Source organism: Nelumbo lutea, chromosome 4 (assembly GCF_056320005.1).
Source record: "Nelumbo lutea isolate HS-2025 chromosome 4, American lotus-T2T, whole genome shotgun sequence".
Lineage (NCBI taxonomy): Eukaryota > Viridiplantae > Streptophyta > Magnoliopsida > Proteales > Nelumbonaceae > Nelumbo > Nelumbo lutea.
The window spans coordinates 58,746,847-58,770,961 of record NC_142687.1 but is presented as its reverse complement, the minus strand read 5'-3'; the positions used below and the strand labels follow the sequence as shown (position 1 = coordinate 58,770,961).

Below are 24,115 nucleotides of genomic sequence, written 5' to 3'. Positions count from 1 at the left end.
TTGAAACTCGTATGATAGTTTCTAGGGCTTATGCAAAGTGTTTTGGAACCAATGGGGGCACAGCTTTCTCCATTCCCATCCCCGACGAGCACACGGTTTTCTTCATCCCCATTCCCAATGGGGCACGTCCCAACGGGGATTGGGGAAATGGGGAACACCCCGTGCATAAAAAAGGGTTGATGGCTTAGATTGGGTTTTCCTGTTTCAATTTCGCTTAACAAACCCCGCGCATAAAACAGGCACATGCAAGCGTACTAATAAAACATTGATGTAAAGTGATTGCAACAGGAGGCCACAAGATACAGGTGCTGCAACCTGCTGAAGCGGAGAGAAAAGCTTTCATTTTGGGACTACACAAAACTACGAGGTTGAATCTCAAGGTTACCGGGATGAAAAGATGTACTACAGTTGTGTTTTGATGTATGTGAAATATGTTATGTAAAAATATAGTATAATGATATAGCTCATAGTTTGGCTACTACAGCATGGAGGCTGGTTTGTTTTTCCGATTCCCTTCCATCCCTTCCAACGATCTGGATACTATGCTTTCACTATGCTAATATAATGTTCTTTTATCTTTGACCAAAAAAAAACACAAAAACAGAAAGGAAAGAAAGAATAGTAAGGTGCCGAGTCTGTCCGGATGACCACCAAATCTTATACAGAATTTTAGATGACCCAGTTTTTAAAAGTTGCCTTAAAAAAGGTCATTTCTAAGAACATGCTTCACTATCACAGTTTTTTTTTTTTAATTTAAAATGCGTAACTATTTTAGCAAATGCAAAACAACTGAATGGCATAAAGAAATCTTTATACACTGAAAAATATACGTAAGACATCATTCAGTACTGGCAGATTGCTCTCCCGAAAATGCACTTCCATAGGATGCTGATTCAGTCTGAGAAGTAGAGACTCCTCGGACCTTTTGTATCTGTCGGATCCTGAAAACATCCCTAGGAAGTGGTCGGCTTTGAACAGTGGTCTCATCATCTTCTTGCCCTGGGGATAATGAGAAAATGTATTTAACAATCAGGATTTTCAATTCAAGAAACCAAACATATGGAATGATCATTCACAAAGGAAGAAAAATATTTAAACCCCAAACAGGAACACAATTGAACAAAGAAAACAAATCATTCACAAAGGTAGAAGTACCATGTCAGCACACCATTTTTAAAACAGCAATGGAGAGAGAGATTCTACCGAGTTTGGGACAATAGATAATTAAATGCCTCTCTTTTTCCTTATATTTGTATATGTTTTCATCTCTCTCTCTCTCTCCCCCTATCACCTTAAATGCAATAACTGAATTAAATGTCTCTCTTCTTTCAATTTTTTTCGTTTATTATTATATTTTAACATCTCCCTCTCCACAAATAAAGGTTTAAAAATTAGTTAATAAAAAATATCATGAATAATAAGTCACCCAAAAATAATGCTTGGCTTGAACACAAAGGGCTCTTAACAAAGCCCAAGCATCACAGAGAACCCAACTAGAAATCTATCTAAAACAAGGGAGGGTGTGATTTTTTTCTCTTTTTTTCTTCAATTTTTGGCTTTTTTTTCCTATTCAAAGTCATATTACAAACATAACCAGAAATGAGTGAGTTGTAGCAATTATTGGCATTCTAACAGTTTGAATGCATAAAGAAAGAGAGAGAGAGTTTTACTCATTCAAATTCCACTTCTTGTTTCATATTCAAATTCCATTTAATTGGTTAATTGTCATAATGTTATAATTTAAAATGCAATAACTAAACTGATAAAAATTAAAGTTAATAAAAATATATACACAAAAAATTAAAATACATTTCAATTCCATTTAAAATAACTAATATTAATAGAATATTAAATTTAATAATAAAAACGTAAAAATTTATAAAAAGTAATAAAACAAACTATTTGCATTCCATATAAAAATAATAAAAATAGCAATGACTCAATTGGAAATGTCATGAGGCTCCTACTTGGGGCTGATCATTTATGACCTAGACCAGCCCAACAAAACTTGCAAATTTCTGAGCTCAAGCAACTATTTTCTTTTACGCTAGGCTGAACTCAGATCCCTTTTAGTTTCACCATTGCTCCCCGTGTCCAACATTCCACTGTTTATTGGTAACCAATGCTGCAGAGTCAGTCTTAGGGGACCTTAAGCATCACACTTCCTAGCTATAGACTAATGAGTAAGCAAGCCTATGCCAAAGTTATATCCTTAACCATAAGGATGTGTTGTCTGATAATGTAAAAATATGGATTTAAACTAGCTAGAAGCTTAAATTTTGTTCATCTCAACTATCTTACCAAACTCACTGTTCCCAAGTGATCTATCTCTTGCCATAACCCCTGAAGAGTGGAAGAGTATAACGATAGGCATATCTCCTTTCTTCAAACTATTCACTTGAAGCTTCAGGTCTTAAGCTAGTATGCCCTTACTACAGGCTAAGAATAAGTGACACAGATAGTGTCCCAAATCTCCTAAGTTGTATTTTTTTTATGAATAACCTCCTTAGTTGTATTCAAGAACTTGTCATTCTTACTGATGTGTGGTTGCATTGAATTAAGCATGACAACATCACTATATAGTTCTCCTGAATATTGTCTCCTGTAATATATACCAGTTCTCCATTACTTCCAACTCCAATCTTCACAGATTGGGCCCATTGTAAATAATTTCATCCATCCAGCCTCACAGTAGTGATCATATTGTCTATCTTTTGATCATCCTGAGGATCATCTATCCCTTTTCAAACACACTGGGAAGCAGCCTTAAGCAATCTATCTTAACTTCCCAAGATGAAAACCACCCCAAGAATCAGCAATAAAATTCGCAGAGTTACAGTACCAACCTGAGAACCACCAAAAACCTGAAATAAAGCTGGCGATCTTTCAAAAAACAGTCAAGAACAATGTCTTAAAATGCAGAGGTGCAGAGCAAGGCATTCCACTACCAAGAGGTATGAGGTGTCATAATGTAAGAGGTGCAAGACTCCTTAAGCGAAGGGGGGGGGGGATGGGGGTGAGGAGGAAGAAGAAGAGGAAGGAAGATCTCATCTTTCTTTTTTGTGTTTCTTTCCCATCTCTTTCCTTCTCTTCCCTTTTCTTCTCTTTTTTCTTCTCTTTCTTTCCCTTCCTTTTCTTTTCCTTTCGTTTCCTTTTCTTTTTTCTTTCTATCTTTTTGCATAAGGTGTGCATGGGGAGCATGAGGCATACACCACTAGCATGCCTCATGCACCTGAGGCATACACCACACAGCATCAATGCCTGGCTCAATGCCTTTACCATACGCTTAAAGGCCTTTCGGGGGCAACTAGCATGGAGTAGCCTCTAGGCATATGTTTCCAACACCTTGTAAAACATTGGTTCAGAACACCCTTTGCTTAAATCGAACTCAATGAGAATACCAAAGAAAATTTTCAACTGCAGTAGGTATGATCAATCCCTTCAAAGAGATGCAATAATAGGATTGATCCACCTATGTTCACTGATTCTTCCTGTTTTCTAGGCTGCACTCTAAGACCAAAGCTTGGGCAACAAAACTCCTTAAAAAAACTTAAAAAATATGGCATGGAAAAACTGGTCATCAGACCCTTGTATCTTCTCATGCACAGTGTTTTAAAAGTGCAAGGCACAAAAGATGCACAAAGGGCATTTTGCACCCAAAGCGTGCACCCTTTTGAAGCAAGGTGCAAAAATTCAAAAAAAAAAAACAATGCAAAAAATTTAAAATGATAAACATAATATTACTTAAAAATATATACTTAAATTTTAAAATAAGTTTAAAAAACTATTTTCTCAAATTAAAATACATAAACATAACATGTAAAACATATTTAAAATGAAAACTTAATAATTAAATCAAGCATAACATATAAAACATAGTCAAGCATATAAAACTCTTAATCTCTTTATTTTATTTCCAATTGAATTATTTCAAATAGCTAATGTGATGTTAAACATTATGCATTGCTGATTTTATATCTTTAACTGTCTTTTAAAAATATCTTTTATTAGGATGAATGAATGACCAACATTAGCAAATATGGGGAAAATTTTATCTTTATAAGTTGGTATCAGAGCTGATCTAAGCTTTCTTGAGGCTGTCCTCATAGCCAAAAATTCTAATTTCATATCTAAAATTATTGTAATATTCTTCACTATTTCCTTTCCTTTTAACATTATCCTCAACATTGAAAATTTACCCTAACTACATGAGGTCAGCTAAATGAATCCTGTTTCACCATTCCTGTTTAAAGCCATATCCATTGTTAAATTATTAACACCAATAATTTTTCACTAAATCTACCCCTAGCCCTTTTAACCCTATTAGCCCTTTTAAACTTGCAACAAATCACTTCTTATGGGTGTCGTTGGTCTTTTATTTCCTTTCTTTTTAACAGTAGTCCTCTACTTGCATTACCAACCAAGTGAATGTAGGAAGGCAGGATATCCATCTTAGAATCCTATAACAAAGTAGATAGTTTTCTTAGTGGTTATATATGCACACATGCACACACCACAAAAATTACCCAACTGAATCAAGCTCGGAGATCATTGGTACCCATTAAGTATTTACTCAATTGACACATACAGACACACATGCATAAATACTTATTTACATGCATGTTTCCCGTGTGTAAAAGCAGGATAAAAGTTCACAGAAGAATACAAGAAGGAAAATAACTTACTGTCATGATCTTTTCTTTTCAGAGACTGCCCATCTCTGTTTGGTTTCAACAATAAACCACTTGGATTGGGACGAGATTTGTTTGATCCAGAATGGTCACTTGTGCTTGGTGCAGGGCCAGTAAGCAATAATTGTGTGGAAGTTGCTGACTTCCCAGTTTGACCAGTTGATATGTTACTCTGTAGCAAAATTGATAACACCATGTTGACATCTGGTGACGGTCCTGGTGTTTTACAAAGGGTATGATCAGAAAGACAAAACAAGGTTCAAAAGAAAAAACAACAGATGCAAAATAGGATAAAAGAAGCCCTTTTGTGGTAATCATAAATTCATAATACAAGTTTAATTTAGCTAAATAAATATTGAACGATTCCTTCAAGCTAAATGAGCAGATTTCAGGGGTCAATCCAGAAACTTTAACCAATTATCTTTATTTTTTTTATCACCCATGAATCCATTGTTTTAAAAGTGCAAGACGCTTAAAAAGCACAAGGGCCATTTTGCACCCGAGGCACAAGGTGCAAGGCGAGGCATACACCTTTTTGAAGCAAGGCACAAAAATGCAAGAATTGCTAAAAACTTCAAAAATTGCCAAAACAAATCCAAAAATAATTTTAAAAAATGCAAAATATTGAAAATATTAAACACAATCTTAATTAAAAATATAAACTCAGATTTCAAAATAAATATTTTATAAATCTATTATCTCAAATTAAAAGAATATAAACATAACCCATAAAACATATTTAAATGAAATTTTAAAAATAAAATCAAACATAACATATAAAACAAATTCAAGGACGTAAACTCTTAATCACTTTATTTTTTTTCAAATTGCATTACTTCAAATAGTTAATGTGATGTCAAATATTATGCATTCCTCATTCTGTGATCCACCTTTGTACCAAGCCCCTTGAGGCAAGCCCAAACAAGTCAATATCATGGTCTTAAATTCTTAATCCCAATAAAAAAAGATTTCATAACTTTAGTTGTCTTTTAAAATATCTTTTTTTTAGGATGAATGAACGACCAACATTAGCAAATGGAGAAAATTTATCTTTATAAGTTGGTATCAGAAAAATGCACAAATTTTCAAAAGGCATGCACCTGAGTTGATGTGCAAGGTGCCCCAGGTGCACACCTTTTGAAAGTGCTGTGCCTGGAACCTAGGCACGCCTTTTAAATCATTGCACGAATCCTTTCTACACCAAGAGTTTCATTGATAGGGATGTGATTTAGGAGTGAGACCTCTAATACCAAATTGATGTAGAGCCAAATGCTCCATTACTGACTAATGTAGGACTCAAATCATCCAAGATTGACCCTGAAATCCGAAATTTCTACTTTTCAGAGGTTAGGTGGTTCAACTAAACATTCAAACACACCTCTGAATTTTGAAAGTTCCCCTTTCTCAATGGTTGATTCACCTATAAAATAATTTAGCAGTAAATTAAGAGAATAACCAGACAATATTGTCCTTTGACAATTTTATCAATGAGTATAAAATTGAAAATATGTATTGGTTTTCGAAAAGGAAAAATGTATTTACATTAACTCTATATTCACATCAGAATCCACAACAAAGCATTTCACTGTACTAGGATAGCACTGACTTATTCAATACACGTTACTTTGTTTGTGAAAATGGTGATATTAACTTTTCTAAAGTTATTAATTCTAATATACGAGACAAATTATCAGTCAAATAGTAGATGAGATTACAATTGAACAGCTATAACAAGAATTGGGTATTGAGAGAGTACCCTCAACAGCAGGCAAATGTGCTATAAATGCCACCAATGCTGGTGGAATTGCTTTCAGAATTTCATCAAGTGCCTTTGTTCCACTGCCAACTAAAGCCATAGCCGGAGCCAAAGTTAAGCTAGAAAAAGATGGGAGCCCAGGTGTAGTAATATTTGGAAGCAATCCAGCACCTACGCATGATGAAATGAATAATGTGAGTACTGAAAGAAAACTATATTCATAAAATTGCATTGTTATGGTAAACTTTCACCCAAATCCATAAAGTTGTTAAAGTGGCCCTTGAAATCTATAAAGATATTTTACAAAAGCGATCAGTCAACTAACTCTTTTCTATGTGTCTCTAAGTACCATCAGAGATCAATTTTGGTTGTTGGAATGACACCAAACATGTTCCCAACAGAATAGAATGATGTCAAACATCTCCCCAACAAAAAAGTTTGGGAATAAAATTAAAACCAAAAAGCCATACTAGAAGAAACAAAAGAAATGTGTTTCTTAAATGAATCCATTCCACGGGATACATCTGCTAATATTCTGTCTTGGTGGGTATCCTATCTTATCATAGTTGATAAGCTGTCTGAGTATTTTTATAGCAGAATCCCTTCAGTACTCCAAATTATAATGTAGGCTGTAAAATAACAGATGTACTTTAAATACAGTGATACATCCGTACAATAGAAAATGATATTGACGAATTAATATTTCCATACCAGGACCCAGCCAAAGGGATCTTGAAAAGAAACTTCCATTTGCATTTCTTTACATACTTCAAGTATACGAGAATGGGATGTAAAAAAGATAAAATTGAGAAACTACATAACATCACATTTCTCTCCTTTTTTTATACAAAAACACATATAGGAGGTATTTGCAGAGAAGTTCCCTTCACCCACCTATGTTAATTAGATTTCCTTTTCTCTTCCCTGTCCTCCCCCATTTTTTCTTATGAGAACACTTTTCTTCCCTCTTTACTTTGGCTTTTCTTAAGAATCTCTAGGAGTGGTATGCTATGAGACAATTTTCTCCAAAGAGGCTCTCTAGTTTTCCTCTAAGGAGATTAAATAGGGAGTGGGGTAGCTATGCAACTACCCTCTGCCTCTAGGTAAAGGATACCTGGCCTTGATGATTTTAGCTAATGCACTAGCCAACCCACTTATTTGGGTTATAAATTATTTAAACTCTATTTAGATTTGATAAAAATTTTCCTTCAACAATACCACCTTGAGCATTATGGGCCTAGAATATGAGGCTGCAGTGCTCAAATATACAATTAGAGTCAAACTTATGGATGCTTTATTATTAGAATGGAATTGAGTTTGAATTAGAAGGGTCCTACTATGACTAGGACTCTTAGAAGGGCCCTGCTCTGATTAGGCTCTTGCAGTATCTCTCATTAAACAAAATCTGATAGAACTTAACTGCTCAATTACTTTGATGAGGCTTTATAGAACTCATCTTGTTAAATTAATAAGTCCTAATTCAACTAGGGTTCTTGAGATCCTAATATTTCATTATACTTGACTCTGTTAATTATATTATTTGATTTGAATATTTTGAGGGCTAATCGCAAAATCTTTATAATTAGAACTTAGAAGAATCCTAGTTGAAGGACTCTTCAATTTTATTAAACCACCATTGATTCACTTTTAAATCTTGATCATAATTTGTTTTGTTCAAGATGATTATTTTGTAGGCTCATGAAATGAATGCCCTGATTGAGGTAGGATTCGTGGAGGAATCCTAGCTTGAGCAGGATTCTTTTACTCCATTAAAATTATCCCTTTTTAGAACCATGAATTTAAATCTTTGATATATCTATGAATTCTTTGTTGCACCCTACTTCATTTCTTGACCTGAATTTGCTGAGAAAAAACAAAAGACGACATTTCATTGTGGTCTGTGCTAATATTAAGTTTTTACAAACCAATTTCAGTCTTGGGTTTGTTGTACTGCAACTTTATTGATTTAATTTTAACTACTTCTAACTGATTTTGCATTGATTATTTTTTTTATCAAATGTGGTAATGAAGCAATGGGCCCTTGAAGGTTCAAATAGGGAGTTCCTTCCCCCCTATTTTAGTATCCAAAACTGGATGTAATCAAGTGCGCCCTTATTTTTTATCTTGCTTGAATTGGCTGAAAAGGGTCCCAATTACAATTGGACATAATAATCTCACTTCTGATAGCCCATTTGAACTTTAACTCATTTGATGGGATTAAATTAAAAAGCCAACCAAGAGGAGAAAAAGAATGGGTCATTTGATTCATTCATTGTCTTCAAGGGTCCTAAGTGTAGAACTCTAAGTAGGAATACTATATATGGCATCCTACCTCCTTATGGAAAGACTTTTTATTCTTTAAGACTTTCAACGATTTACCATTGTAAGGGGATTAACCTAAGTATCACCGCAGATTAATGATGAAAGACTCTTAAACAGAATCTGCGGACTAAGCGAAATGAAAGTAAATCTCTAAACCGCGGATACATGTGAAATAGAGAAACAGACAAAATACGGATTTGCTAAAAAGCAAAAAGACACTACTTGAGAGACAAACGTCTGTGGTGATAGTTACGATGTCAGAGTTTGTCCCCTCAAGCGTGATGCCGTGAAATGTGGTAAGAGTCTGCGAACATGGAGTAGAGCGAATCTGCTCCATGAATCGCAATCTGACACATGTCACCATCTTAATAGGCTCAAGATCCGCATTCGTAACTGACGAGCGAAATTTCTGGAAATTTGATAAACGTGCACGTGAAACTGACTCCCCTTTTTGTCTATAAATAGGGGGTCCCTGACGACAGAAAGAAGTCAAGTCAGTTTTAGAGGGACAAATTAGATATCAGAATATTCTCCAAGTTCTGATTCCATTCTCACCCTAAAAGTGTCTTTCTAAGTCTTATTATTATTCCCTTTCTCTTGCACTCTACTTGTGTTTCCAAAATTAAGACTATCATAACAGTGCCAGCTTTTCAACCATAGTTGTGATACTACTCACACCTAGCTTTCTTTTTTTTTCAACTCTCCAAAGTTATGGTCAAAGATAACAAGGGGAGATTTCCTTGTCTTCCAAAATGGCAGTCAAACCAGATTTTTTTATGTCTTTCTGTTTTTTTTATTCTTTGATTAAATTACGCTTTTTTTGCTTTACAAGGACAAGATTCTACTTTTCCTTCACAATTTGTTATGAATTTTAATTAGACTTGTTTTAGGGGAGAGCCGGGAGACAATCATTAACATAATTAGTGCTTATGCACTACAAGTGGGTATAGAAGAAAACTTTAAAGGACAATTTTGGGAAAACTTAGAAGCATTAATCCAAGAAATTCCATATGAAGAGAAGATTTTTATAGAAGACTTAAATTGTCTTGTAAGGAAGTGTAGAATATGATGGGGTGCATGGAGGATTTGAGTTTGGGGAGAAGAATGAATAAGGAGGTACAATATTAGAATTTGCAAAAGCTTATGACATGGAAATTACAAACACCATTCTTTTCCAAAATAAGGGTGAACACTTAACAACATTTAAAAGTGAATTGAAAATAAGTCAAATAGATATTTTCCTTACTAGGAGAGCAGAAAGAATGATATTTAAAGTCTACAAAGTTATTCTGGGAGAAAGCTCAACAACACAACATAGACTAATGGTGGAAGATAAGCTCATTAGGAAATGAAAGATAAATGGGGAAGAAAATAAGTACCCAAGAATTAGGTGGAAAAGCCTAAAAAGAGAAAAACTAGCTCAATTTAGAAACAAGTTGGTAATATAAGGGAATTCGTATTTAGATGGAATGAATAGTGATACTTGGCTTGAAATGGCAAACAAAAAAAAGAAAGTAGCAAAGGATGTCTTAGGAATGAAGAGGTTCAAAATATAATCAAATTAAAACAAACATATGTTAAAAATGCAGAAATTTAGGAAAAATATAAAACTATAAAGGATGTTAAAAAATGTGAATTAAATGAACATGGAAAATGTGCTAACGAATTTGGAAGAAATGTGAATGCTAAGATGGATGAGCAAAAAAAATTAGATAGCACAGGATTAGAAATGAAGTTATTCATAGGAACCTAGGAGTAGCCCCAATAGGTGATAAAATGAGAGAAAGTAGACCAAGATAATTTGCTCACATGCATATAAGACCAGCAACAACACCAATTAGAAGAACTGATTTGCTACAAGTTGAAGGAGCTAGAAGGGCTAGGGGAATACCAAAAGGGACATGGGTAAAAGTAGTTACATAGTTGTCAAAGCATCACATAGGTGACAAGGCACCTTTGGCTGGGTGCCTCAGCCAAACACCTTAACTGATAGCAACTAGGCAACTAGGTGCCCGCCTAGGCAACCAAAATGACAAGGTGGGCACCTTATATAATAGTATTTATATTGTTGTATCTTATTAATGTGTTAATACAGTTTATCATATACCATATATCATTTATACATTGTTTTAATGTTTTACTATTCAAATTTAAAAGATCAAACACACCGTCTCTTCAAGCGACAATCATCAAAATTACTGGTACAAGGCCAGAAAGGATTCCAAGATCAGTTGAATTTCTTTCCCATGGGCAATGGCGAAGAGTTTGGCTAGTGCTTGAAATTGAATCGTTGCTGTGGAAGCAAGGAAGACAGGAAGAAGATGACAGTGACGCGAATAGTTGGCAGCCACGTGATTTAAAAGATCAAAAAAATCCCAAGCAGTTAGCCGGCTTTCCTTCTCTAGAAGGTGAACCATCAAATTATAAAATTTTCAGCTCCATCTCTCCTTTAATACGGGGCTGTTCAAATGTTTTTGAATTTCAGCTGAAATTAGTGTAGGAAAACCCTATGTAGAAGCTTTAAGAAGAGGAGATAAGAAGCAAGGGCCAGCTATTGAACCGGGGGTGACCCATGTGGCTGAACCAGAATATAGGAAGCCATCATGTGATGACTTAAATGGCATGTGTGGGAGCAAGAAGGGGGCGAAGGGAGACAATTACGTCAGCCTATCATCTTCTCTGTCAAACGCAGTCAGTCATTCAAGGGAAAACTCGCCTCAACTGCAGTGGGTTAAGTGAGACCCTCGCTACTCCAGGTCCAAGGCTGACTGGAATGAATTCGAAGGGGATGAACAATGAATTGACTGTGAGGTATCAGATGAAGATCTCTCCTCTGATGACGCTTCGAGCATAGGAAGCATTGAAGGTACAGTTGAAGCTTGCTTGGATAGCAATGACAACCTCCATTTAGATTCCCTCTTTGAGGGAGGACAGGCATTCAACTTCAAGGATTTATGTTTCGATGTTATTTCTCCCACCGTTAAAAAAAGAAATGAAAAAGTGTGGATATCTTCAGAGAGTCGCATAAAAGATTACTCCGGGACTCTGGGTATGAACTCTACATTCAAAACGTTGATCCCAAAGAAGAATATGCTAAACAGCCAGGGGACTTCAGACCCATTAGTTTAATCACAAGTATCTACAAGGTAATGGCAAAGGTGTTGTCTTTGAGGATTAAGAAGGTGATTCCCCCACTTATTTCACAATCTCAAGGGGCCTTTGTACAAGATAGGCAGATAGTTGATCAGATTCTAATTGCAAATGAATGTGTGGAGGCTCAAAGGAGATTAAAGAAAAACGGAGTGGCAATCAAGTTGGATTTGGAGAAGGCTTACGACCTGGTGGATTGGAGTTTCTTAATTGATATCATGAGGTGTGGCTTTGGGAACTTGAGGTGTAAATGGATCAGAGGTTGCTTACAGTCTAGCCATTACTCTATTATTATTAATGGGATGGTGGCTGATTTCTTTGAGGAATTTCGTGGGCTTAGACAAGGTGACCCTCTCACTGCTTTTCTTTTCACTTTGATAGCTGAAGGGTTGAGTAAGTTGATCTCTAGAGAAAAATCCCTGCAATTATTCAGAGGTTGGCCAATTGGGAGGGACAATATTACTTGCAGTTTGCAGAAGATATTCTAATCTTTTGTGAGCGTGACTATAGGGAAGGGGTGGAAATTTTGAAATTGGTGGTGAAACTCTTTGAGAGGCTGTCTAACTTGAGGGTTAATTGGTCTAAGAGTTTAATTGCTAGAATCAATGTAGAAGAAGATGTTTTAAAAGACATGGAAAGCGCATTAGGTTGTGAGAGGGGTGAGTGGCCTCTGAGATATTTAGACTTACCCCTTGGTGACAACCTGAGATCTACTAGCTTTTGGACCCCTGTGGTGGAGAGGATTAAGAAGTGGCTGGCTGGATGAAAAAGGAACTATATCTCGATGGGGAGAGATTAATTCTTATTAATTCCACCCTTGCAAGCCTTCCAATGTACTACATGATAGTGAGGAAAATTGAAAAAATCATGATGGACTTTCTCTGGGAGCCAGGGGAAAAGAAAAAGGACCACATGGTTAGATGGGACAAGGTGGTGAAATTAAAGTCTGAAAGGCGGGTTGGGAATTGGTAATATCAAGCTAAAGAATATGGCTCTGCTTGGCAAATGGCTCTGGCAATTCCCTAATGAGAATGACAAGCTATGGCACAAAGTAGTTGCAAGCATTCACGGCATATCTAGCAATGGATGGGATTCTTCCTACATTTCTAAATCATGTCAAGTATGACTTGGCTTTGGGTCAAAAAATTAGGTTTTGAGAGGATGTTTGGATTGGGGATGCCCCTTTTGATGAGAGTTTTTCTGCTCCTTGTGGCCTATCCAGATTTAAGTGTAGACCTATATCTGATTTCTTGACCCAACAATTTCATCCTTCTAAGTTGAATTGGAACTTTGGCTTTATTAGGAATCTTAGAGAAGCTGAAATTCCTAGTATGTCTGAGTTGCTTGGCTTGTTGAATTCAGTGTGTTTGGGTGAAGGGAGTATGGATTCTAGGGTTTGGAGCCTAAACTCTGATGGTCTGTTCTCTTATAAATCTTTCTTCAATTCTTTGGTTGCCACTTATTCCTCTCCTTTCCCAGTTAAGGAAATTTGGTGCTTTCCCATTCCCCCAAAAATCAGTGCTTTCTGTTGGGAAGTGTTTCATGACTGTATTAATACCTGTGACTTGCTTCAAAGAAAAAGACCAACTTGGTGTTTGTCCCCCATCTAGTGCATTATGTATAAGTTAAGTGATGAAACTGCCTTTCATCTCCTTATCTCCTGCCCTCTTGCTAGCTTTATTTAGAATTGGTTTTCTTTCCCTCTTTGGACACTTTTGGTCTCTCCTGACAGGTTGGAAGGATTGTTTCACCCTCCTGTTTTTAGCTGTACTATAAGGAGGGGAAGGATCCTGGGGAGATGTACGAGAGCAGCGATTCTATGGACAGTTTGGGAGGAAAGAAATTCAAGAATATTTGAAGGAGAAAGGAGTAAGGAAGCCTTGGTGGAAACCATAACATTTAGAGTGGCACAATGGGCAAAAAGTTTGATACTGTTTTCAGACTATAAGGTTGAAGACTTTTTTAGGGCCTGGGCTGTTATTGCTGGTTCATCTTCTAGAAGACAGAAACCTACTGAGATGTGGTTACCCCCATTATGTGGCTGGAAGAAAATGAATTTTGATGGGAGTTGTTTGGGTAACCCGGGCCCCTCAGGCATAGGGGGGTAATTAGGGATGAGGAAGGAATCATCATAGCCTTATACCCAGGACCTGCTGAACAGGGTGATGTGGCAAGAGCAGAACTGTTAGCTACAGTATATGGGGTCAAGAAGGCAAAGGAGTTGGGCATCAATAACCAAGTCATTGAGGGTGATTCAAGAACTGTTGTGAAATGGCCGAAGGAAGGAGTGGGGGTGACATGGCACTTGAAGAATAATTTCAGGCATTTTAAATGGTTAGCAAAGGACTTGACCATCAGAGTTAAGTGGGTGAGAAGAACTGTGAACAGCTTGGCAGATGGTCTAGCTAAGCAAGGGGTACACAGGACCTAATTGTATTGGGCTCAATTGTAATATAAGGGAGGGGTCAGCTTTCCATAGCTGTGCTTTCTTCTTTTTCTCTCATCCTCTTGTTGTACTTATGCCTTTTTTTTATTAATGAAATCGCTTCTGTGTTTCTGATCAGAAAAAAAGAAAAAGAACAAATGAAAGAAAAAGGAAGGAAAGAAAGAATAACTATATGGAGGTTCTCTCTCTCTCCAATTAAATAAAACAGAAACTCCATCTTGAATATTTATCATATAAAGCTAATAACCTTCTTTAGCTGTGAATTGATATAAAATTGCACAATTAAAATACTCATTATAGTAGTATTATTTTTTAAAATAATGAAAGTAATATATATATATATAAAGGAGTTCTATCTTTTAGATATGATGATTTGCCACATTTTTAGAGTTTATTTAAAGTTCTTTAGTTCCTATTAAAGAGAATTGCTAGCCAAAATTGCCTAGACGCCTTGAAAACTATGAGCCAACCCCATATAGGCACTCTAGTGTCACATTAATGTAGCCGACCCCATATAGGCACTCTAGTGTCACATTAATGTAGCCGACCCCATATAGTCGGAATAAGGCATGGATGACTACAATGACAATGATGATGCATGACAATGTGCAAGAAAGAAAATAATACCCCAAATTAGTATATAATGAAAGAAGATACCAGATTTTTGCATTGGATCATAAATCACCATCTGAGTGGTATCTGGGAAAACAACTTTTGCAGATGATGCAGATATCTTTAGATTGGTAGCTAGTCCAACTGAACTCTTATCTGCACCTAGAACAATGATCAACTTATTAAATAAAGAATTTATCATAGATGAAATATAAGATAGACTTACCATACCTATAGAAGAACTAGCTCCATTGAGAAATGTTGACTTATCCATTTTCTTGTTAATGTTTTTTGCGAGCCACTGAAAAAGTTTAAATCCAAATAAATAAGTTAGATGTTTTTTGTTGAAATAACCACATGCAGAATATGAAATTGTTTATAACCCATATTACTAGTAAATGTGTTGATGATAAAAATTACAAGAAATCTGCATATTTTCTTCCCTTTAATAAGGAAATTGGACAAAGAAAACAATTAGGACATAAAAAATACCAGAACATGCACATGTATGAGAATAATAAACCTATGACAATCTAAGAAAATATTTATTTTACTACATGACATCAAACGAGAACCTCCCCATGGAACTATCATTTATTAAGATAGAACTGAAAGGAAAGGAATGCAATCATAAAGTACCCAGGGAACGAGACCACATAATAGATTTCATAACAAGGCAAACAAAAATGTGAAAATATTCAACCCTAGAAAATACAGTTAACTACCCTAGGAGGATGCAATCCAATAAAGCTCACAGATTTGAAGTGGTTTCTCTTCATAAATTCCTCAAAAATTAAACCCAGAGAAAAGTATTTCTTTCCCATGATGAAAAAGTTAATAAAATGAACGAATTCACAAAGTTCAAATAATCATCTACTGCAACTTTTTTATAGCATAATGTGAAGGAGAGGATTATTTCAACAAATGGATGTATTGTTCATAAATCTGCAAATACCACACAGGTCTGTCCATGGTTAACAATGCAATGCCTAGGCAACAATCTAGAAACGGCCTTTGTTTCACACCTTTGTTTCACATCTTTGTACTCTATGATACAAAAACAAATCACATGGCATATATATTATAATACCCAGATTATTGTGTTATATATCATGTTTCATATATACAAAAAGAATCATATAGCATATATATTATGCAAACTTATATGCAAAATTCGTTATCATTGGCTCTCAACAAGGACAATTCCTAATAAATGTTAGAGTCGGCTAAAGGAGTCGGTATAAGAACCAGTCAAAGGATAGATATTGGGTGGATCTGTCTTTTCTACTCTTGAATAGGTGTTGTCGCAAGGACAGGAGGTTGTTGAAATAAAGGTGGAGGTCGTGCGATTCAAGGAGGTTGTGGAAGTGGTGGAGGTCACAACTCAAGCAGAGCACGTGATAGAGGAAGAGGTACTATGATACGTACCTTAGGAGAACTCACCCCTAAAAGCTAGTTGTTAGAGGGAGGGAACCCAAGCACATATAAAGCCCATAACAGCATCCCATACTACCGATGTGGGATACCTCACATTAGTAACCCATACTACCAAGAAAAGACAAATGGGTCATAACATTCCACCATGCTTTGCAGTCCCAATGCCCACGCAAGCTGGCTTTGCACTAGTCCACCCAGTCCCAATTGAACACTGCAATACCAACGTCACCACCAGTGCCACACAATTGGAATGGGGAGGTATAGTGTAGGCTCTGATACCATTTGATGCGTGCCTTAGGAGAACTCACCCCTAAAAGCTAGCTGTTAGAGGGAGGGAACCCAAGCACATATATATCCCACAACAGCATCCCATACTACCGATGTGGGATACCTCACATTAGTATATAATTAGAAATGGGATGAAGGGTGCAAGTACATTTACCTTTCCGCAAAGCAATGGGTAGATCAATCTCAGATGCCAAGTGGGGTTCTGGTGCCGGATCGGTCGACGGAGATGTAGCTGGAGGAGTAGTAGCCGGTGCACGTGGGCGATGTGTATACACATGATGAATAGGTGGAAGTTCAACAGGTGGTGGCACCGGAGGCAAGGATTTGGTCACAACTGGAACAAAATGAGGATCGACAACGGGAAGTGGAAGGGGAGGAGGTGATGAGAAGGAAGAAGCATCACCAGACCCCAAAAAGAAAGGAGTAGACTCAAAGAAACTGACATCAACACACACAAAGGACCGTCGAGAACCAGGATGGTAACACCTATACCCTTTTTGGGTCCGAGAATAGCCAAGGAAGATGCACTTGAGAGAACGGGCATCAAACTTGTCGTTCCCAGGACACAGATGATGGACAAAACACACACCCAAAAACTCTCGGCGTAAGAGGGAACGGAGACAAAGAGGGAAACAAGACCTAAAACGGAGACTGACCATCAAGGATGAACGTGGGCATCCGATTAATTAGAAAACAAGAGGTAAGCACTGCATCACTCCAAAAAGGTTTGGGAACATGCATGTGATGCATTAGGGATCTTGCTGTCTCAAGGAGATGGTGATTCTTTCTCTCAACCACCCCGTTTTGTTGTGGGGTGTAGATACACGAGGTCTGATGTATAATGCCGTGTTGGTCCAGGTATTCCTGAAATGATGAGGATAAATATTCGCGGCCATTATCAGAACTAAAAACTTTGATAGGGGTACCAAATTGGTTACGAATTTCAGCATAAAATTTTTGGAAAATGGTAAACAATTCACTTCTTTCTTTCATTAAATAGAGCCACGTCACCCTTGAAAAATCATCCACAAAAATGACAAAATATTTGTATCCAATATATGACATTACTTTATAAGGACCCCAAACATCTGAATGAACTAAAGAAAAAGGACTCGACACACGGTTATCAACCCTAGAACTAAAGGGAACACGATGGTGTTTCCCAAACTGACACGACTCACATCCCAAAACAGAAAGATGACTCAAGGACAAAACCAAGGACTTCAAGACTTTGAGCGACGGATGATCAAATCGGCAATGCCACTGGAGAGGAGAAAGAGATGACTGGAGAGCTGTTGAAGTTCTACCACCACCACCGTCAAGATAATACAGTCCACCTGCTTCATGCCCTCCACCAATCTTCATCCCCGTCTTGAGATCCTGAAAGACACACATAGAAGGATAAAAGGTAATGGAGCAGTTAAGTGATTTGGTCAGCTTACTAACAGACATAAGGTTAAAAGGCAATTTAGGAACATACAGAACTGACGAGAGGGATACAGGATCTAGGTCAACATTACCAACACCACAAATTGAGGATGTAGAACCATTAGCAAGGGTGACAGATTGTGATGTTGAGCAATGAGACAAGGAGGAAAACACACCTGGAGTTCCAGTCATGTGATCGGAGGCGCCAGAGTCAATGATCCAGGGATTGGGTGTAGATGCCAGACAAGCCATACCTGAGTGAGCAAAAGTTGTCGTGTTCTGTTGTGATTGGATAAACCTCTCATATTCATCACGAGGAACACTCACCATCTCCTTCATGGGACCATCTGTGGATGTAGGAGGCAACTGGTCGGATGAATGATTCTCCTGTTTAAAGCTGGAACTTGAGTCACCGGTCGCGGCATGATTGGCCCAGGTTGAGGGAGGACCATGTAAATCATAGCAATAGTTGATGGTATGTCCATCCATACCACAATGAGTGCACTTCCTTGGGCCTGAGCTACGTCCTCTACCACGGGCTCCCCCTGAATCTCTGCTCCCAGTACGACCACCACCACGATTATAAGTAGGCCCACCATTGCCACTTCGGCCATATGCAGAACCACTACCAACACCACGGCCAGACTGAGCTCCCCAAGCTCCACCTCTACCACCACGGCCTCTCGATGCAGCAAAGGCCGATCTATTTGAGATATTAGAGTTCTCAGTAGATCCGATAGTAACCCTCCGAAGTCGAGCAAATACCTCTTCCAGGGACGGAAGAGTTGATCCCCCTAATATCTGAGCCCGTACTGGTTCATATTCAGACTTTAGTCCCACCAAAAATCTAGTCACATCAAGCTGCTCTCTCTGTTGTTGCTGAATCTTTACATCAGAAGTGAGAGGATGATAGACATTCAACTCATTACGTATGTTCCTCATGTTGGCATAGTACTCTTCAAGACTCTGACTGCCCTGTTGCAGATTAAAGTACTCTTGATAAAGCCAATAAACTCTGGACGTATTGTTCGGCCCCGAATACAATTTTTTCGCATGGTCCCACACGTCTTTGGCAGTATCAAGGAACATGAAGTTCACACTAATCAAGGGTTCCATACTGTTCCACAACCATGTGATGATCTGAGCGTCCTCTTGCTCCCAATCTTCATACTCATGAGAGTCAAAGGAAGGTTTCTCCTCTCTGATATGTTTTACCTTCTTCTTTGCCTTTAGAAAGACTTCAACGGATTTAGCCCAAGGCACATAATTCTCTCCATTTAACTTAATGGAGCTCATCTGAACATTCAGGTAGTCTGTAAGCACCATCACACTAGGTTTATAACCATTACTGTCTCCCATTATGTTATCACCAATACTGCACACTTGCTGAATTCTATTATCACTAAGATCTGCACACTACACACCACTAGGTCACACCTGTCACACTGATTGCAGCACTAATTGTTGCTAGAATGTGTGCTCTTTACACCACAAACCCTGCTCCTACAACTACCTGAAATCTCACCACTATATGATCATATATCTTCCTTCAACATGCGCAAAGAAACTAGCATAGACCTTAGCACTGACTGGCCGAAACACTAGCAAATGATCTGAAACACACCTCCTATTTAATCCATAAACCAGAACTGAAATCTCTTACCTTATCGCTGAAGTAACACCCATGCGAGCAGGAGAGCAGTCCACACACAACAGCCACTTCACACACAACAGCCACACACAGTTCGGCCCTCTATTCCTCTACTAGGAGAGGGCGATCTCAGAAATCACAGCAACCGACCACATACGACCTGATTGGAGGCATAGAGACCCCCAAGGGAAGAGGGCGATCACTCCTTTTCAGCCCTTTCCCTTATCTCCAATCGAACACATAAAAAAAAAAAAAGAAAACCCTAGATAGGGTGCGCAGAGAATGAACCCTAGGCAAGCAGAAATCTAGGCAGATTTAACATGCTCTGATACCATGTTAGAATTCAGGTCTGCCTTAGAGTTTGGCCTGACTGAGTTCAGTTATGTAGAAGAAGAGAGAATGATAGAGAAAGAGAGAAAGAGAGAAAGAGAGAAGAGAGAATTCTGGTTCGAACTGAAAGAGTCAACTTATCCTCTCCCATTCAGCCAGTAAGAATTTATATTAATATTAAAACATAACTGAAAAAACCTATGTGCCCTTACTTAAGTTAAGAGCACATATTTCAACACAACATTACAGATCAGCAACATCAATCAAGGCATAAAGACAGAAATACCCCTACGCTAACAAAATGGATACAAAGAGATGATAATATGCTGACAGATCTGTTGGTGAGAGCAGCAGTGTTAAGAGAACAGCTAGAATGGGGTTGCCCAGGGCCAGGTTATAATCTGTAATCTGCAGCAATTTTTTCCCTTGTTATCCTTAATGCACATTGAAGCTCTATTAGTTTGGGAGCCATGTTGTACCATTTGGTCTGCCGCTTGTTTTGGTAAGCAGTGTGATGTTTTTCCATTAATGGAATATACCATTTACTTATCAAAAAAAAAACTAATTATTTCCTTATCTGCATCAGGAGGATGCAACATTAACAATGAATCTCCTTGGACTTATTAATGAGGACTATGGAACTAATTGATCATCATCAAATTTTGAGGGTTCATGTGTCAGGTTACAATAACATGGAGCAAATTTTAATTGCAAAAGAAACTGCAAATAGCCTAAATTTATTAGGGAGAATAGGTGGGCAAAAAACTTGATAGAATGAATCAACAAGATGAATTGCATCTTTAGGATATTTTAATGGAGCTATGTAAGATAAGCAACTCAGCTTATTAAGGTTTTCACATCAGATTCAGCAATCGGCCGCACTCTCTTTGGAAAATAAAACTCAGAAGAACCAAGAAATCATGTCTAGGAGTCAAACTTTTGTATGAACTTCTATGCCGATTCAGAGTAGGGAGATTTATGCAGCAATTAAACTTGGAGTTTAAGGAAGTTTGGGCACAAAAAGATGAAAATACATTGTTAAAGAAAACAAAAAAAAAAAATGGATGTTAGGGTTTTAGGTAGATCTTTGAATCAAAACATTTTAGAACAAATTAATATAGAGAATGATGAGGGGAAAATGAAATTCAGAGGAATCTAAACTAATCTTGAAGAAAAGGCAAATTTTCCAAAGAAACAAGGATCAGAGAAAATACTCCCTGGATCTACAGACTTCCCTGGATCTACAGACTAGCAAAAGATCTTGATTGAAGCTGTAACAAAGAACCAGATGGAAGAAACTAGCAAAGCTGTAACAAAGAACTAGCACTTCTTCAGGGGTTAAAACTAGCCAAATAAGCAGATTTTAAAAACATGGAGGTTGAAAGTTTAGCAAGGGAGCTCAATGCCACTTTCACTTGGATTTGGACTGCAAATGGGATGGCTGACTCACTAGCAAAACAAGGAGATTGCTAACAAAATCTTTTCTGGGCAGTATGGTAAATCATTATGTAGCTCTGACTGCTTTTCTGCTGGTTGTAATCTGTCTTCATCTTCTCTCAAATTAATAAAATAAATCCTTCTTTGATGATCCAAAAACAAGAACTAGATGAAAGAAAGAGGAGAGAAAAGACATAAGAAAAAGAGATAATGCAGGTTGCACCATTATATTACAAGAAGACACTTTCAATTCATTATCTGTTAGAAACATGGCTTACAAAACATGTATACACAGAAGCGACAGCACTCCAATTACTATCCACCCAAATTAAAGAATTTCCAGAGAGATTATCCCAAATAAAACATCACAATTTTTTATCTACTTGTCATATAACCATGGAAATTTAAACACAACTAAAATAAGATACAAATAACAGAACTACTACAACACACACCATTGATATTCAGTAAAATTACCATGATATGCATGTAACAGAAAATACCAAAAATCAGAAAAGTTTCAATAAAAAACATGAATGCCCATAATTAGGGTCCGTTTGGTTCACCATCGGAATCAGAATCCAAATGTTCTACTCCTATAGTCTGTTTGGTTCAGGCAGGAATCAGAATGGGAATTGAAATCAACTGGAATGGGATTTCATTCCCAAAGGAGGGGGAGGGAATGGCCATTCCCATAAATGCGGGAATGCCATTCCAGCAGGAATGGGAATGGGATTCTGATTCCACCCAACCAAACAGTTGGAAGCAGAATAGGCCATTCCAATTCTGATCCTAGACCCTATTCCCGTGAACCAAATGAACCCTTAATTTTATGACCATCATGAATTGCAGTAAGGTTATGACCCCAGGTGGATCTAAGGGTTTTTTTGATAGGTGGCTAACAAATCTTTAATTCCCAAAACTAAAAGAGGTACAGGGACCCTCCTATCTTCTGTTCACTTTTGGTCAATTTCCTTAGCTGATTCGCATGTTGGGTGGACATTCTGGTCAGTGGGAGGATTTAATTTTGGGAATTCATGATCCATTTCACTACTGAACTGCTTGCCTAAAAAAATCGGTTCACTCAGCCATGATCACCGGGTCATTGGCAAGGTATTAATTATCTTTTCTTCTACTTTTTGTATTTTCAGCCATTTTATCAAAAATAATTATTATTTATCACACTTATAATCGTTAATATGATAAATATAGTCATTCTTTTGTTTTTATATAATCATTATTACATTATAACGCCACAGGTTAACCCGTTTAAGCTGCAAGTGAACCACTGACCCACATAACAGACAGAAAAGCAGTTCCATTTCCAGGTCCCTATCACCTAGTTGTTTTTGCAAAGGCATCATATATAACAAGTTATACTTAGTGTCTTAGTCCTTTTTTTGCATTAATAATTGATAAATTCAGAATACATTTTCAAGAGGAAGTGCAATGGTGCCTGTTGTTTGGTGAAGACAGAGTATTAATTGATGAAACAAATGAAGGAATAAATGCAAAATTAGGTACATAACAAAGCACTCCCCCCATTGCCTAGCTTCACATTGGCATCTTGACAACTACAATTATGTTATGTACAACAAGATAAAGGGTCAAGCTGAGTGAAAAATGAAGTACATCTTGTCGTGCCAAATGGTCCAACTCCTTGGATGAGCAAGGCCAGAGATCCATGAAACTGTATCTTGAGACAACATCTTGCAATGAGCCTTCTAGTGTTGATGATCCTTCTTCACCTGACTTAGACAGAGCTTCCTTCTTTCTTTGCTCAACCTATATCAAAGAAAACTTTATCTTTGTATGGTCTAGAAAGCTAAGAACAATCCCATTATAATTGTAGAAATCAATAATATGCTTGCGAGAATATTCTCCAAGATGAATTTGATTATTGAGAAAAGATACAGAGAAAAAAGGCAAACTACAAAAATGAATTGAAGAACAAAAAATGATCAAGGAGCCAATTATTATTAGAGCAACCCATCCACAACCATGTTATTAGCAAAGGGTTCATGATCAGCATCCCCATCAACATATAATTATTTTGATAGATAAAATCTATTAATAAGATGCAGCTTCATCCTAATTAGAGGATCAAATATACACCAGCAATTATTATCCAAATAAATAGAAAGCAAAAATAGAACCCATTTGGTGCTAAAATTATAGCATGTCAACTAACTCTAAGGTTACTCCCTATATTGGGTACTTTTGCATTCCTAGCCTTCAAAATACTCCGATGGACAACCAATGGAACCATCTTCCAATGCCCTACAATAATATAATACATATATATATATATATATAACATCTTCCAATGCCCTACAAAAATGAACATATTATCAGTTTTTTTTTTGGAAAACCTAGCATCAATGTTTCGTCTTCAACATTGATATAGCTCACTGAATTGAATCTAGACTTGATATTTTATCTCATTTGATCTTTATATATTATATACTATTGGGGTGGTTTTTTTTATAAAATACTAATTGTGGATGGTTACTCCATAGACCCAGATTTATTTTATGCCTCAGCTATCTGAGCTCTACATACGTAAC

General features: G+C 37.1%; 1 protein-coding gene across 2 annotated transcripts in view; it reads right to left on the bottom strand.

The window, feature by feature from the left end:
* Positions 1-616: 616 nt before the first annotated feature.
* CSTF77 (Tetratricopeptide repeat (TPR)-like superfamily protein) overlaps positions 617-24,115 on the bottom strand; it is a 103,705-nt gene continuing 80,206 nt past the window's right edge. The window contains exons 17-22 of one of the 2 annotated variants that reach the window (XM_088986067.1): positions 23,181-23,333; positions 15,209-15,278; positions 15,023-15,139; positions 6,448-6,618; positions 4,686-4,907; positions 617-999 (exon numbers count right to left, since the gene is read on the bottom strand). In XM_088986067.1, the coding sequence (XP_088842193.1) occupies positions 839-999; positions 4,686-4,907; positions 6,448-6,618; positions 15,023-15,139; positions 15,209-15,278; positions 23,181-23,333 (894 nt within the window). In that variant the 3' untranslated portion in view covers positions 617-838. The remainder of the gene's footprint in view (positions 1,000-4,685; positions 4,908-6,447; positions 6,619-15,022; positions 15,140-15,208; positions 15,279-23,180; positions 23,334-24,115) is intronic. The other variant, XM_088986068.1, reaches the window with a different exon arrangement.